At 40.8% G+C, this 15,651-nt stretch overlaps 1 protein-coding gene across 5 annotated transcripts in view; it reads right to left on the bottom strand.

Moving 5' to 3' along the window:
- The window catches only part of VPS13A (vacuolar protein sorting 13 homolog A), a 115,268-nt gene extending 107,495 nt beyond the window's left edge, over positions 1-7,773 (bottom strand). For 3 of the 5 annotated variants that reach the window (XM_080371674.1, XM_080371673.1, XM_080371672.1), the window contains exon 1: positions 4,897-7,768. In XM_080371674.1, coding sequence (XP_080227800.1) covers positions 4,897-5,236 — 340 coding nt within the window. In that variant the 5' untranslated portion in view covers positions 5,237-7,768. Of the gene's footprint in view, positions 1-4,896 lie in introns of all 5 variants that reach the window. The other 2 variants (XR_013924803.1, XM_080371671.1) reach the window with 2 other exon arrangements.
- Between the last annotated feature and the right edge of the window lie 7,878 nt (positions 7,774-15,651).

Here is a 15,651-nt window from a genome sequence, read left to right as displayed (position 1 = left end):
TGGCAAGCCTAATGCTTCTGAAAAAGTACTGCGGAGTAAGCACGGGTTATTATCTCAAGCACTTTCAAACAGTATTTTGTAATGGAGGCCTACAGCTCGTTTTATCTGAGCACATCATAGTGGCAGAGAATGAACACAGGATTGATACTGTTTCAAACAAGAAGGCTTTGACAATTCTACATGAAATATTGGGAAGTGGGGTAAATAATTCTTTAACATTTTTCCTATACTTATGATTTTACAATTAGTAAGTTTAAAGGTTTCAGTGAAAATTATTAGAAGAGCTAGAAATCAGTAAAACTTCAATTATCTCAATTTTAGGATAAAATTACTGGAACACATTCACTAAAATACCAGTTTACTTATGAAAACCTTGACTGAGAGTCTGACCATAGTGAATGTTAAGCCCTTATGTTTTATGTATTTACGCAACCTTTCTTCTTCCTACACTTGAGAGAGACTGCAAGAGAGAGATCACAAATAGTTCTGTTTACTTGCAGGAATGTTCAAAGTTACCACACCTCAGCTGGCAACCAATTTTAACACTCAAGATTCGAAATGCAGTAGCTGACCATGTCAACATTCTCTTTCATTGCCAACATTTAGTCTCTATCACACTCAGCTGCTTCACTTGCACTCCAAGTGCAATTGCACTGTATCCTGACTGTTCTACTGGGGTGGGGGAACACCTTATAAACAGAAGCAGAAAAATCAGGGAACAAAGGCCTGTTACAGATCATAACACAGCTACTGAATTGTACCATCTTGGAGCACTGCCGATGGCTTTTAATTGCAAGAATTTCAAAATACATCAAAAATTGGTTGTTTGGTTCTGTTGGGGTTTTGGGGTTGTTGTTTTCCCCCACTGTTGCAGGCAATTGGATGTTTTGTTTTGACAACAGAAATGCATCCAGATAAAACCCCGTCTGATGGGTTAAGAATTGCCCAACTAAGCAACCATGATTATATATAGTATATACAAGTAACTGGAGTTGTATAAATATCTACGTTGAAACTTGCAGGCTAACAGCCAAAAAACAACAATAAAAGCCAGAACATTTATAAATACTTATAGCACAGTCTAGGTTTTATTTCAGCTATATTACAAAGCAAATTCTTAGTTTTATAGATCTCTGGACATCGTAAATGATTCAACAAAATCAAACATTTGTCAAAATTCTAGAACAGGTTTATAGTTTTAGGTTTAGATACTCAAAATCACTTCATGAATTTGAATGCATGAACCAGTATCTACTACCAAGAAAGCTTGCAAGAAGAGAGCTAGAAAATAAGAAAACACTCAGTAAGTCATTTCACCAAAGAGGCCTAAATGAAATTGTGTTAAGGATGTCAACAGAAGCTAAAGAGGGGGAAGAAAATTAACCCACATTAAAATCCTGCAGATTTAACCTGTGTATTAATCACATCTCTGTAAATAAGCATGGAGGGAAGGGAGGTGGGCACCAGGAAGGCAGCTGAGAGAGATGAAAGAAAATACCTCAGCTGGTATCTGACCAGTATCCAATACTCCTCCTTACATATTTTAACAGAATTTATGGTTTTTAGCAACAGCACTGCTAGCTTGTGACCACCTTTGATCACTTTTATAGAAACTGCTGCTTTTGCCAGTCATTTCCCACTTGTGTTTGTGCTGTTAATTATTCCTGTTTAAGCATGTTTTCTAGAGGCAAACTGTAAGTCTTTGAGGATCCCATGCTGCCAAATACCTCTTCTATTGACATCTATTGTGAAATAGGTCATGACAGGCAGCAGAAACTTCACCCCTCAGTCAATTCAAATTACTAATATGTTGGGGGGGGGGGGGGGGGGGGGGCTGCGTCTGCTATACCTAAACAAGGCAAGGCATGCAAAAGTAGTCATCTTCTATTATAAAATAGGTTAGATGGAAAAAAAGTTAAAAGTGCTTGTGTGCTGAGAAACTTTTGTCAATTACCTGCCTGTATCATCTCTACAAATGTAGCTATGTAGCTGCCCCAGTAAGAGACACCAGCTAGCCAATTAATTTGTGTTAAATAAGTTATGCTTGAGACTGTCTAACAAGTAAATGTGCAGAGTCAACAGAGAATTAAATATTTTAAAGGGCTGTACCGAGGGTCTGACCAAGACAATGAATTAAAAGTTATTTAGACCCACTCAAAAGAAAATAGTTGCCACATGGACTCTGGTCAAACTGTTCAGTCTCTCGTACTGTTTGGAAATCTCAGTGGCACTTCTCAGAGACAACTGTCAACACCTCACATTGCTTCAGGCATTTCTTCAGGTACTGAAATACAACTTTGTTAGGTCTACAGCACTCAAAGACATCTAACTTACCTAAATACTTCTCTTGCCTGTTTATCTAAGCCTAGTACTTACATATTTGTTAACGCAGCTCATTGGAAATATCCTTTAAAGTGAAGACCGGAACAGGATGAGATTTAAAACACCATTCTTCCTAGCATTAGCCATCCAATATCTTTCCTTGATGGCTGCCTAACACAGTAGCTTTTTGTTCTGCTTTACACTACGGAGTTTTAAAGGAATAAAATTTCCTTCCCAGTTACATACTTTCCTAAGCCTTGGCCATTTCAATAGTAGTCTTACATGTTCAAATTACCTTTCTCATGTGTACAGATTGCCCTACATTCTCCTTTATGCACTGCCTTTTTTATTTCAGGTCATTCAGTTCTTGCAACTTTCAGCCATGAGTATGTTTTTCAGACATCACATTTTTCTTTAGTGTTGAGACAATCTGCATTTTTACCCTTCAATCTGGGGATTTTCTTAAGCGGCAGGCAAGGCAACAACATTTTAACACATTTTTGCAGTTGCTACTGTGTTCATGTATGTTGTTTGGAGCCAAATCATCAAAACTTTACTACAGATTGAATCTGGAGACCTTCAATGGCATGCTGAATTCTCATTTCGGTTATGCATAATGAGAAAGTTAGCCATGTTCATTAAAAGTCATTAACAAAGCTCCCAAATTTACAGAAGCTGAAACTACACAAAGTTTTTACACATATATCCACAATCTACTAATAGGTTACCAGTCTTAATTTAAATAGGCTAGCTATAAACGATCAGGTCATAACTTGTTCCATACAGCATCTAAAAAAAAAAAAAAATCTCACTTGAGTACTCAGTCATTCAGAAGCAAAAAAAAATTCAGGTTTTTTTTTTTAAAGTGAGAGCTCTAATGTGCACCTAACCTGGTAAGAGTTTTGCCTCACAGAAGCATAAGCTGCCAAGAGTAACCCTCAGCAATCTACAGAGCTGGAAAAAACAAGTTTTTACCTTTTTGTAATGTATAAACATTGGCCAAAACATTTACAGAATTTTCCCTATTTTACTTTAAATATTTTCCTTGGCTTCCCTGAACAGAAAGAAGAAACTATGATAACTAAAGAGCTTGTTAAGGACACAAAACAAACGATTAGTTTGACATACTTCTGCTGACAGACACGCTAAAATCAATCTTTTCACATAAGCTGCACACATAAAATCTGTAATAAATATGCTATATTGAGCCTTCTACAGATCAAGGACTACTCTTTCTCTTCAGCACTTACACGTGCTGTTGCAGTGTTAGGGCTTCACACAAGAGAGTGAACTTTGCAACGATCCTACAAATGCCTTGTCTAACTGAAGGAAAACTACTGCAGAGATGAAATCAAATAAGGACGCCATTTCAGAAAACAGAATCACGAAAGAAAAACGTCCAAGATGCAAAACAAAAAACTCCAGGAGAAGCTTCCAAAATCTGATTCATAAACGTGAGTACCCAAGAATGGAATTATAGGTAGGGAATACCTTGAGACTGCACCACACTTGCAGACACACGAATGCACACATCAGAAAAACCTGCATCTCTATTTTTTTCTTTTGCTGATGCTGCAGAAATCTGGAATGCATACGCAAAACTGAGCCAGGAGTTGTCACTGCACACCTATCTGTTAATTGCACGTGTCTTACTCTTCTGCTGCTGCCTCGCTTTGCCCAGACATACCGGAAAGAGACCTTCGTCCCCACCTTCTTGTGCATACGTTACTAAAGAGATCTCAACAGGGCACGTTCACACAGCACACTTCAGAACTGACATTGACCATTACCTACCCCGCCTAGCACAGTTGGTCTCAGCCTCTGCAAACGCCTAAGACCGTTTCTATTCCTCGTCCTTTAACTTTAAAAATGACAAGTTATTCAAGGCTACGAAAAAGAAACGGCATGTCACTGCTGTTTGCAGGGAGGCTGCTAACTTCCTCCGCACACTGCCGGCAACTTCAACGCTATCGAGACCCCGCTCCCGATTTCGGGGTAGGGCTCCAGCCCGCCCGCCTCAGGCCAGGCGCCGGCGCGGCGCCGCGGCCCGCCCAGCCCTCCGCAAACGGACCGCGCGGGTCCCGACACCCGCAAGCGCCCAGCCAGGGCAAGACAGCAACATCAGCTCCAGAAGAAAACGTAAAGCCCCACCAAGCATTCGTGCACCTGAAGCACTCTGGCCGGGTTTTATCTGTCCCTCGCTTTGCGGCTCCTCCCGGCCCCGCGGACGCCTCCCGCCCCGCCGCCCCCCGCTGCCGCAGCCGGCTGCTCCACGCCCCCCGCGGACGCCGCCTCCCCAGCCCTCCCGCCCTCACGACTATTTTTAAGCTGCCGGGCTGCCCAGCGGGCGGAGCGGCGGCAGAACTGCGGGCAGGCAGCCCAGCGCGGCGGCGGGCGCGGCCCGACCCGGGCCGGAGGGACAGCGCCCCGGCCGCCCCCTTCGCGCGGGCCGCAGGGCGGCCCCGGGCCCGGCAGGGCGGGAAGCGCCGCGGGGTGCTGAGGGCGGCGTGCGGGCAGGCAGGCAGACCGGCTGGGCCGGGCGGCGCGGCCCCCCGCGGCGCGGCAGCCCCGTACCTCCCCAGATGCCCAGCTTCAGCTGGGAGCTGTCCAGGTTCACCACGTAGTCACCGAGAAAACGGTTCAGGACGTCCACGACCAGCGACTCAAACACCATCCTGCCCCGTCGCCGCCCCGGCAGCGGCGACAGCGGCTGTAACAGCGCCGCCGCGCCCCCGGCTCCGTCTTCCGACCCTGCCTGGCCGCGGCCCCGCCCCGCCCCCCACACGCACGCTGCGGCGCCCCGCCCCGCGGCGCGGCCCGAGGGGGCGGGGCCCCGGCCACCCCGCCGCCTCCGCCCCGCCCTCCTCCCGCCAGCTGTCCAAACGCGGCGCCCCCAACGTCGCGCTGTGCGCATGCGCCATGGGCGGCGTTCCTGCGCGCAGGCGCCGTGTGGCTGCCTGGTGCGGCTGCGCACGCGGGGCGGGAGGGGCGCGGTCCGCCTGGGGCGGGGGGCGCGGGCTCCTTGCGTGCCTCCGCCCGTTGCCGGGGTCGTCTCGTACGAATTCCGGGGCCAACACGAGGTTTTCAGATGGGCAGAGGACTATTTGTTTGTTTTTAAGATAGCGGTTAGCTTGTCCGAGGAGTTTTAAGTGTAGTAGACATAACGATGTTTTGAATAAGTGTTTTCACCAGGCTCGGCGCGTGTAGAAATTACTACACCTCTCAGCTATTTGAAAGTGGCAGAACTGGTATTATTAGCTTAGTGACTAAGCCAAGTTGAGCTTAAGATACTTCTCCAAAGAGCTTGGCGTTCATGCTGTCATGTTTTCTGGCTCGAGGAGCTGCTGAATCAAGCTGAAAGATCTGGGTCACATTTGCCCTGAGTGACTGGCAGTGCTGAGGCCTCCTGCGCTCACAGGGCGCTTGCTTTGCCAAACAGCTGAAATGCATTTCTTTGATGATGGCAGGAAGAATATAATTATCATCCAGCTTGCTGCTGGAACTGCAGCAATTAGGTTTGAAATTAAGTTAAAATACTTCATGGGTAGGCAAACCCCTGAGGTTTTTGCAGCATGCAGTGTTGGGTTTGTGTGGTGAGCTCAGGGGCAGAGAGGGGCTGCCCCTGCAAGAAGAGACACGGGGTGCCCTGTGCTGGGCACGGCCAGTCCAGCCAGCCCCAACAGACCCACCGCAGAGCACAGCTGGCCCCTCAGCGGTACTTGCGGCACCTCTGTGACAGGGTGTTCGAGAAAGGGCATCTTCCTATTCGGTTGTGGAAAAGCTAGTTGTTAAATCCATTTACATTTACTTCTGTCTGCTTACTCTTCCAAAGTCGGGCCTTGTCAGCAGGCGTTCTCAGGATTCTCTTCTACCCATCAGTTTTCCAAATTAACTTTCTTCTGTAAGTCTGCAGCTGCTTAGGCTATAGGTAAAGCTTCTTATTCATATTCAAGTATTCTGCAGAAGGCATTTATAAGTCAGGAGAACAGAAGTGTCCTATGTTAAGTAGCATAGGTATTGATTAGAAGGATACAACTTTCATTTTGCCACAAAAAAAAAAAAAAAGTCCTCTTCCTTCTTTGTACTGCACAAAATATAGGTGAATCTTCCACAGAAGTTAGCTAGGCTTGAAGCTCTCCACCTGAGAACTACTTACTGTTGATGGACTGCTAGGCTTAGTGTAGGTGACCACAGATAAGCACATGATTTCTGCTTGTGACTTACATAACATCTGCAGGCATGGGGTTCAGTCCTTCTTTTTCCTTCATCCCTCTTCTTATCACACAGCTCACTAGCACAAGCAGGTGCAGTGTGACTTCAAGCCCAGCTGGAGCAGTAGCTGAAAAGTAAGGAACAGGGTACACCAAACAATGGGAGTATCTGCAGAGCATCTGTCCAGTCACATGAACCAAAATTTCTCCCTGGGATTTCCATGAAATTTGAGAACTCAATCTACATACTTGACACAGTCACAGCCACCCTGATGTCGATTTTGGCACTTGAACTAGTAGTAATCTGTGTGTTCCTGCAGTTCCCATTGAAATCCACTCGTGATCTCTGTGCTTTTCCCAAGTTTATAATCAAGGGTCCTGATACCTTTTTTAAGGTATACCATAACAAAACTCTTTAACATCTGACTGAGTGTTAGCAGCCGGGTTTCTGGGCTCCCTGCACATAGCGGATCTTCAAGCTGAGCTTGGGATGCCACGGTCTTCTCTGCACCAAAGGAAGATTCCGGGTCAGCTTACTGCTGGCCTCTGTGTGAACACTGCTCAGATTTCTACTGAAGTGACTCAACATCTCATAGGTCTGTCAGGGTGGCAGGTCATCTTCAGGGTACAGGGACTGTCCTCTGCTACAGGACAGTCACAGGCAGCCTTCTCAGTTACATATTGGAGTTCAGGGAAGTAAATTTGCTCGTAGAAAAAAGCATAAAAGATATTTCTGCTTGTTTTTATTCTCCTCAGAAACTTCTGATTTCCAAGGTCTAGTCTAATGAAGTCATATAACTTTAGGCATACTGGCATGATTGCATGTATTTTCATGTTGATAAATAGGAAAATTCCTATCCTTGTTTCTTTCATGTCATAGATAGTGCTTTCAAAATAGCTGTGGCTCAAAGAAGCATAAAGGGTGGTGAATAAAATGGGATGGACTATGAACCTCGTTTAGTGTGTCTCATAAACCAGAATTCTGTCATTTTGGTGGGGATGTCATAATTTATGAACTATTTTAGAATGCATTCATAACTGCAGTATAATCACACATTACAGCATGCCTTATTTCTAAATCTTTCAGAGCCACATAGTTTTGAGTCTTCTTCAGAATCAGCTGAATCATGGTGAAATGATGTTTTCTCTATTTCACAATCTTTTCCTCAGGACAAGGTGAAATATGTGTAAGACCCAAAGTACTACAATTATACACACAGCAGTGTAGTAACTGCTGAAACCTATAGTAATGTTAGTAAGTCCATTGTACTGCACGTAAACTGCATAAACTGTTAGAAAATCAGAGGCAAAATCACTCCTGAATTTTCCATCTGATCATGGTATGCAATAAAATCTCCAAGGTCTGCTTATCAATAAAACATTTTAGCTTAATTTTAGAGCCAGTTCTTGCAGTGCCAGGAACAAACTACAGAGTAATTATATTCTTCCTGTCATCGTCAAAGAAATTATGGCTTCTGAACACTTTCACCAAGAGTCTGATCTTCCAAGTTTTATTCAGCAGATCCCAGTAGTGTAAACTGTGGCTTTTACCTTGCTAGTTGTGAAATGCTCTCTTTTGCTGATGTCTGCTGGCAGGAATTATCAGTTGCTCACAACAGAAGCATCAAATATGTATTTTTTGGTGACTAAGTAACTAGAGAAGTCTGGCCCAGTATGTGAATGGTTAATAGAAATAGAACACAAAGTAGAAAGTTCCTGCCTTAATTGAAGAAATGCTGTATGGCAAAACCAGAGAAATTAATGACTTCATCTGTGATACCAAGGATGCTAATTAACCCCAAGTATATTACATCCATGCTTTGTCTCTGTTTTACTGTAAGCGCATACAAGTAGGAGAATACCTGTGCAGAGGATTTTAGGTGGATAGGCATCTCAACTGCAAGAGCAGGAACAATATTTGTTTGCACTGGCAGATCTCCTATACTTAGAAATCCAAGTACCTTGTGCTTTCTGCTTCACCTGCAGCCATTTCCTGTACAATCAAACATTTGACAGGTGGATATACGTTGTTATGTTGCATACAACATGAAAGTATGTTTCTAAACCAGATTTATGACTACAATATTTGAACTAATAATACATGAATGTAATTATTCCTATTTCAAATGTTATTTTTAAATGTAACATCAGAAGTCCTTAAGTTCCTTAAGCATTATTATCTCTGACCATATTACCCTATTGCAGCTAACTTGCAATCCTTGTCTTGTAACTTCATTGTGACAAAGAAGCTGTACTAGATGCATTAGTTAAACCACTGAGACTCATTTAATTCCTAGGACACAACTATTTTTGCATAAGACTGTGTCAATTTTTATGGTAGTTATTAAGAACTTTAATTTTAAATAACAAAACTTTAGCTCCTTTTCATCATCCCATGAAAAAAAAATCCTCATTAAAATCAAGAATTTTGCTGGGTTTAATAACTGCGCTTCACTGCTCTTGGAATTTCCCTGGGACTAGGGACATGACTACACCACAATTAACATTTAATTACTTTAAATGACTCATCATAAATGTCCTCAACTACAATGACATGCATCCTAACATTTGCATTACCTGAATTATGTTCAGTTGCTAGCCTCAGCAGGCCTGTTTTTTCAAGCTGCATTGTATTCTCTTTTTGCAGTACTTTATTATACTGGATGAAATTGAGAGATAATGCAGGAGGAGAAAGCACCATAGGGCATGTACATGTAGATTTTATGAGATACTCAGGGTTGCTGTCTCAAGGCAAGCATTTTTCTGTAGAAGACATAGATTTGTGTTGCAAAGTCTTTGTGGATGTTGTTTTGGAAGTACTACCCAGAAAGGTGTTGTGATTAATAAATTGAACCAGTGAGGTTCTTCATAAATGGAGAACAGTGTGACTTTTTTCTGTCATAATGGGCAGTACTTTCTTCTAAGCATATATTGTAGTTGTTACAGGTTTTGCATGAACTTCGTGGTAGTGTCTGCAAATGGTTGTTTAAAATGGGTTTCACATAGATTTGCTTCGAAGTTTCTACTTTTTGTGTATTTACAGCAATTCTAAAATCTATGCAAAATAAAGGTTTCTTTCCTGTATGCAGATGTGCCAGGAATTTAAAAATACCATATTTTGACAATTACTGTGCACTTTATTGATACAATTCAGTATAAGCTTTGACATTTAGACTGATGCTTTCCATATTTCTGGTTTTATTTTTGTAGTTTGATAATTTAACAGTATTGTTATCATTATTATTGATAATGCTTTTTGTTTCAGAATCAAGAAGTGAGAGTTTGAAAATTAGACTTTTTTTCTTTTTTTTAATGAATACAGGCTACTTCTGTAGAGGTTAGATATATTGGCCAGGTTCTTACAGCTTTCATTGGTCTGAATAGTTTTGGAGGAATAAAGATCTGGTAATCTTCTATAGTGTCAAGAAATTTCTTGGCAATACGGAGTTCCTTTCTTGTGAACTACCATCTTTGTTAGTTGAAATTCTTTGATTTTTACCAGATGGGCTTATTGCAGTGTTTTCATGATTTATTTTAATCAACAGAAATATTTGAAGGGTTATCTGGGCTGATAGGAACCTGTTTTGAAATTATCTAAGGAAAACAGTTATGAAAATCAGGAGAAACAATAACTATTTAAAAGCTCTATTTGTTATTCTGTTGGGATATTTGAAGCAGATTGCATGAATTTAAAAAAACAGCACATAATGCATGGTTAGCAGAAAATATGCTAAAAGGAATTGTAATATAAAATAGCAGGACAAAACAGGTTTTTCCAATATATTTGGCATATTGGCAGATCTTCTAGTTGATTACAAGAACTGATGAAGTACATGCTTCACATTATATGTACTTCCTTTATACTTCATATAATTTGCACCAGATTTCAGAATTTGCATTTAATTTTAAATTTGGTAAATCACTCATAAGCAATTAAAAGCAACATGACATCAAAAGAAAAATAGAATTGGAAATACTATGCTTGCACATAAAAAGTAGTACATATATGTCTTACCATCTAGAAATACTGATGTGGCACTGTTGGCAGGATAAATTTAAATCTGACACCAGGCTTGTTTTATTATATGTCCTCGTCTTTTTCTTGACTCATGAAAGTGCTTGTCAGACAACGTAAGGCATCACAAATAAAGCCCTGATTTCAATTAAAACTGGTAGACTGGTCTGAGTAATTATTGTCGATGGAAAACTTTAATTTTATTAAAAGGGCAGCGTCTTCCCTTTGAGCAAAATGAGAAGTAAAGTAGATCACATATGTTTCCAGTAGGCCAGGGACAGCTTTATTTTGGACCAGGGTTTTAAGATTAAACCCTCATATATTTCTTGCAGTTACAGGGGGGTTTATTAGCTATACACATGTAGTATGTCTTTTGTATTGATAGTGGCATGCGAAGTAGATAAACACACAGTTGGAGATGTGTTATATGCTAGCCAGTTTGCAGGTGTTTGCTTACATCCTGCATTACGGGATCTTGTAGTGTTTTTAAAAGATTTGTTGAGAGTAAAGTGCCTTTTATTTCTCTGATTCTTAATGTCTACTATGTCAAAAAAGTTAAAAACCTTTCTTCACTTGAGACAAATTATATTATATTGAAATGGCTTGAATTTTAATATTTTCATACAAATATCATACCTACCCTACTATTTGGAAAAAATGTCTAGTTCAAGCAGTATTCATGACTTCTGTAGTTTACCTGTGCTTCTCAGAGCAGACATATAGCAGAGAGGTTTAAAAAATGATGAGAAGAGAGATATTTTCATTTGAGGGAATTGTGTAGAGTTTGTTGTAAATTAAGAATCTACAGAAAGTCACTGGACTGAAAGCAAGCCTAGAGAAGAAGATCTGAAAGGAGACTGAGACAATATGTAGAGGTCCTATAGCCACAGAGCTATTTATAAAAAAACCCAAAACAATAAAACCTATGGATTACAATTTCAGATGGACAAAAACCTTTGACACCTTTTTAATAATAGCAGTAATTCTTTCAAACAAATAAGTTTAAATGATTTACCATTTAAAAATATGTATCATGAAAGACCATTAATCCATTCCAAAGGTTCCCAGATAAAGGATCCCCTCTTCATTTTAAACTATTTGGGAGATAATTTTTCCACCTTAGTAATTGCTCTGCTATGTTTCTGAGTCTGATTGCTGGGGCCAATCATATAGCATTTCACTGAAGCCAAATATTCTGTAGAAATGCATGGTTAATAGTAAGTTTTATCTGATAAAGTACTACCAGATAAATAAAAATTTTGAGTTGACAGAGGAAGGAAAACAGTGAATGGACTACTCAGCATGAACACAGGTAGTATGACAATTGCTTTACTATTAAAGCACTTGAAACCTTTCATCCTTTGAGTGCTTAGACCCATTTCAACCCTATTCCTACTGTGTTTCTACTATAACTCACAGGATTTTGGAGCTCTATCCTGACACTTACTTTTCCAGTGTAGATAAAATATGGGAAAAGGATTACTCAGAGTTCCAATGGAAAAAAAGAAACATGAATAAAAAGGCAGCAACTTTAGCAACTCACTTCAAAAGTTTCACCTCCTGGACCATTGCATACACTCACATACATACAGTTAGGTTCTCAAACAGCCAGGTTTTGCAGTAGCATTTGTTTTCACTGTCTATTTTTGGAAGAGCAGCATTTAGTGTCATTGTAAGTGATACTCCTATCAGCAAAGTAAACAGAAGTGTTACCACTGATTCAAGTAGAAATGGCATCAGGGCCCCGGTAGGGCAATTCTGAATGCTAGAAATACCAGTAATCTGTATTTGATGGCACATTTACACAAAGGAAACCAATGTTAGTGAAATTGGTCATAGGATACAGATGCTATTGACAGAACTGCTCAGGGTACTTTACCTGCCATTTTGTATAACCCAGACTTCTTTTTGACACATATGGCAGCTTAATATAACTTACTTAATTTTAAGAAATCACTTCACAGAACTCATAAGCCATCTTCATCTTTTTCTTTACTCCTAGCCGCTGCAGGTGAAGCACAGCTCCATTTGTTCAGCCACAGCATACATTCCTACTGTGCTGCAGAGACATACCCACAGTATGCTCCATATCCTGCACATTTCCTTCTATTTATATGTGCTGTGTAATTGTTGAACATACTATTTGTGTTTTAATTAAACACTAAGCACTAGTCTTCAGGAGAGCCTGCACTTCTATGCTGCCTTCACACTTTTGTTGTTCTGCTGAGCCTGTCAGATTAATATGGTTGTGCTATTGCAGCTGTACTGATGCAATGCTGAATGTTACTAGTAATAGTAATCAGGTGACAGTTTGTACACTCGTTTTAACCTGTAAGATTGTTTAGTCTGCTAAACATATGTCTAGAGGGTTTTTTGTGTGGGAAAATGTAGGAAGGGAAACAAGGGAGAAAATGAAATGTGTTGTGTCATATCTGAGGGTCAGTGTGTGGCTAAGTATTTTTTCAACTATGTCAGTTGCTCATGTGTTGTGGTTTAACCCCAGCCAGCAACTAAGCCCCACCATGGAATGGGAGGAGAATCAGAAGAGTAAAAGTGAGAAAACTCATGGATTGAGATAAAGACAGTGTAATAAGGGAAGCAAAAGCTGCACACACAAGCAGAGAAGCAAGGAATTTGTTCACCACTTCCCATCGGCAGGCAGCTGTTCAGCCATCTCCAGGAAATCAGGGCTTTAACGTGCATGTAAAAGTTACTTGGGAAGACAAAATGCCATCAGTCCAAACATGTCCCCCACCTTCCTTTTTCTTTCCCCAGCTTTGTATTCTGAGCATGACACCATAAGGTATGGAATATCCGTTTGGTCAGTTGGGGTCAGCTGTGTCCCCCTGCTACTCATGCACCCCTAGCTTGCTTGCTGATGGGGTGGGGTGGGAAGCAAAAGGGCCCAGATGCTGTGTAAGCCCTGCTCAGCAGTAACAAAAAAATCTCTGTATTATCAACACTGTTCTCAGAACAAAGTGTAGCTCCCTATCAGCTGCTATGAAAAACATAACTCTATCCCAGCAAAAACCAGCACACCAAACCAGAAATATTACTCCTTCTCATGAAGTGTGCATTGCTGGGACTGTTTTGCAGTATCCATACTTTTAAAATTTTAGTGTGTTATGGGTCAGCCGGTAGGAATGTATTAAAACCAAAAAAAAGACCTTAAAAGGCAGGACTCCATATGGAATAATTTTTAAAAAGAGAGTGCTAAAGCTCAAATGCTAGTGGGAAGCTTTAACTATAATGGAACCTCTGCATACTGAACTTGGCTTGGTGTTTTTCCTCATGAGATTGCCGGAGTCAGAGTGAATAAGCAATTCAGCTACTAATAGTAAGGACATGCCGTTAGAAGTTGGAGAACCGTCTTTGATAAACCATGGAGACAGCACCATCTGGTGGGTATACCCAGATTTCTCAGCATAGTATGGGGTTGATGGGCTCACGCATTTTATGGTAACATAGATTCAACAAAGAATTACAATTAACATCAATACTTTTAAGTTATTTTGTACCTCTTTTAAGTACACAGGGCAAACGCAAATTCTCACAACACAAAGGTAGTTGCATTTCAGGTGGAATTGGCCTTTGGAAAGCACCCTCAGCACCGCAGCAATCATCTGTGTATGAAAGTACGTAGAGCAAGACTCTGTGATCTTCCCATATTGTTAATATCCTTAGGTACTATACATAAAAGGCCAAGAAGAGAAGGTAGAACTTGTTGCCAAAGACATTCTTGCATGTTTTATCTCTGTCCACAGGGTAAGGAAGCCAATGTAGGTGCTAAAAATAATTTATAGAAGTACTCGAGATTAATACTACATTAGTGTACCCTTTTAAAAAACTGTTGATATGGTAATCTGTGGACAGGCCCTGTAGACAGGCCCTGGCAAAACAGTTCTTTAACATTTGTATGTGGGCTGTGACTACCCCTGCTGCAATGGGGTGTCAGCTTGCCCATCTCTGCTCAGTCCAGAGAGACTGGAGCCACCACTGCTATGTCCCACCTCCTGAGCTTTCTGCACTGTTGCTCACTCTGCAGTTGTAAATGAAGATATTTGGACTCCATGGCTCAAATGGCAAATCTGAATCCAATAGTTCCCCTGTATGAGCTTTTTCGTAGGAAGAGGCTGTATGGTTACTCGTGCTCCAGTTAGGGGAGTGATGGGCCACAGTAGTTACAATTCATATGGCACTAGAGCTCAATTAATTTGAAAAACCTAGCCCAGGTAGTCTAATATAAGTCCATGATTACTTTTCTAATTATATGAGAAAAGCACTATAATGCAAACTTACGCAAAAGCAGCTGGTAACTTGTGGCAGGTAGCTATTTAGGAGTTACCTAAATACCTTCAGATGACTGAAGTCATCAACAATGAGAAATAGAAGCGCCATGTGGGAAATGTAGTGAATAAACATGGAAAAGCAGACACATACCCATCTTCAAAGCATAAATTTTGCATGTACATATTGTTTGAGCTTTGTCCCTTACTACTTGATACTGTAGCCACAACTACTTGGCCCCTGCAAAGCAATGCCTAAGTTGGTGTTAGCCAGTTTAAGGTTGTCCTTTGCTTTATGTACAGTGCATTTTCTATGTTATTATAGCAAGTCATTTAGTATCATTAGCACGATTTTCCTCTTTGTTTGTGCCATTAAACATTTTAGGTATCAAAGTGAAAGCTCAGGATGATGAAATATTTTTTTTCTTATGAAATGATGAATAAAACATTGGTGACTGTTTAGATAATTCTTAAATGCTTTCTAATACCATGTAGTCCTGAATGCAGCAGATGATTCTGTGACAAATATAAGTGTACTGTTTCATTTGGTTGATCAATAATCACAGTAGATTCATCAACATGTGTGTACATCTTTGAATCACCTCTTTAACTTTTCCACATATTGAACAACAATTATTTTTATTATTTTACATGTCTAACCCTCATTTCTAATATTGTGACAGTATTTCATGACATGGTCAACTAGGGACCTAAATATTCTCTTGCAAGAGAATTTATCAAGAACTTTCAGACTTTAAATAGTGGAAAACTCTATTAATCTGTTTATTCTGGTTTAAGTTTTCAAAGAGTTCTGTTT

Source organism: Falco punctatus (genome assembly GCF_963210335.1).
Source record: "Falco punctatus genome assembly, chromosome: Z".
In the NCBI taxonomy this organism is placed as follows: domain Eukaryota; kingdom Metazoa; phylum Chordata; class Aves; order Falconiformes; family Falconidae; genus Falco; species Falco punctatus.
Note: the sequence above shows the minus strand (reverse complement) of the source record. Positions and strands in the feature narration are given on the sequence as shown.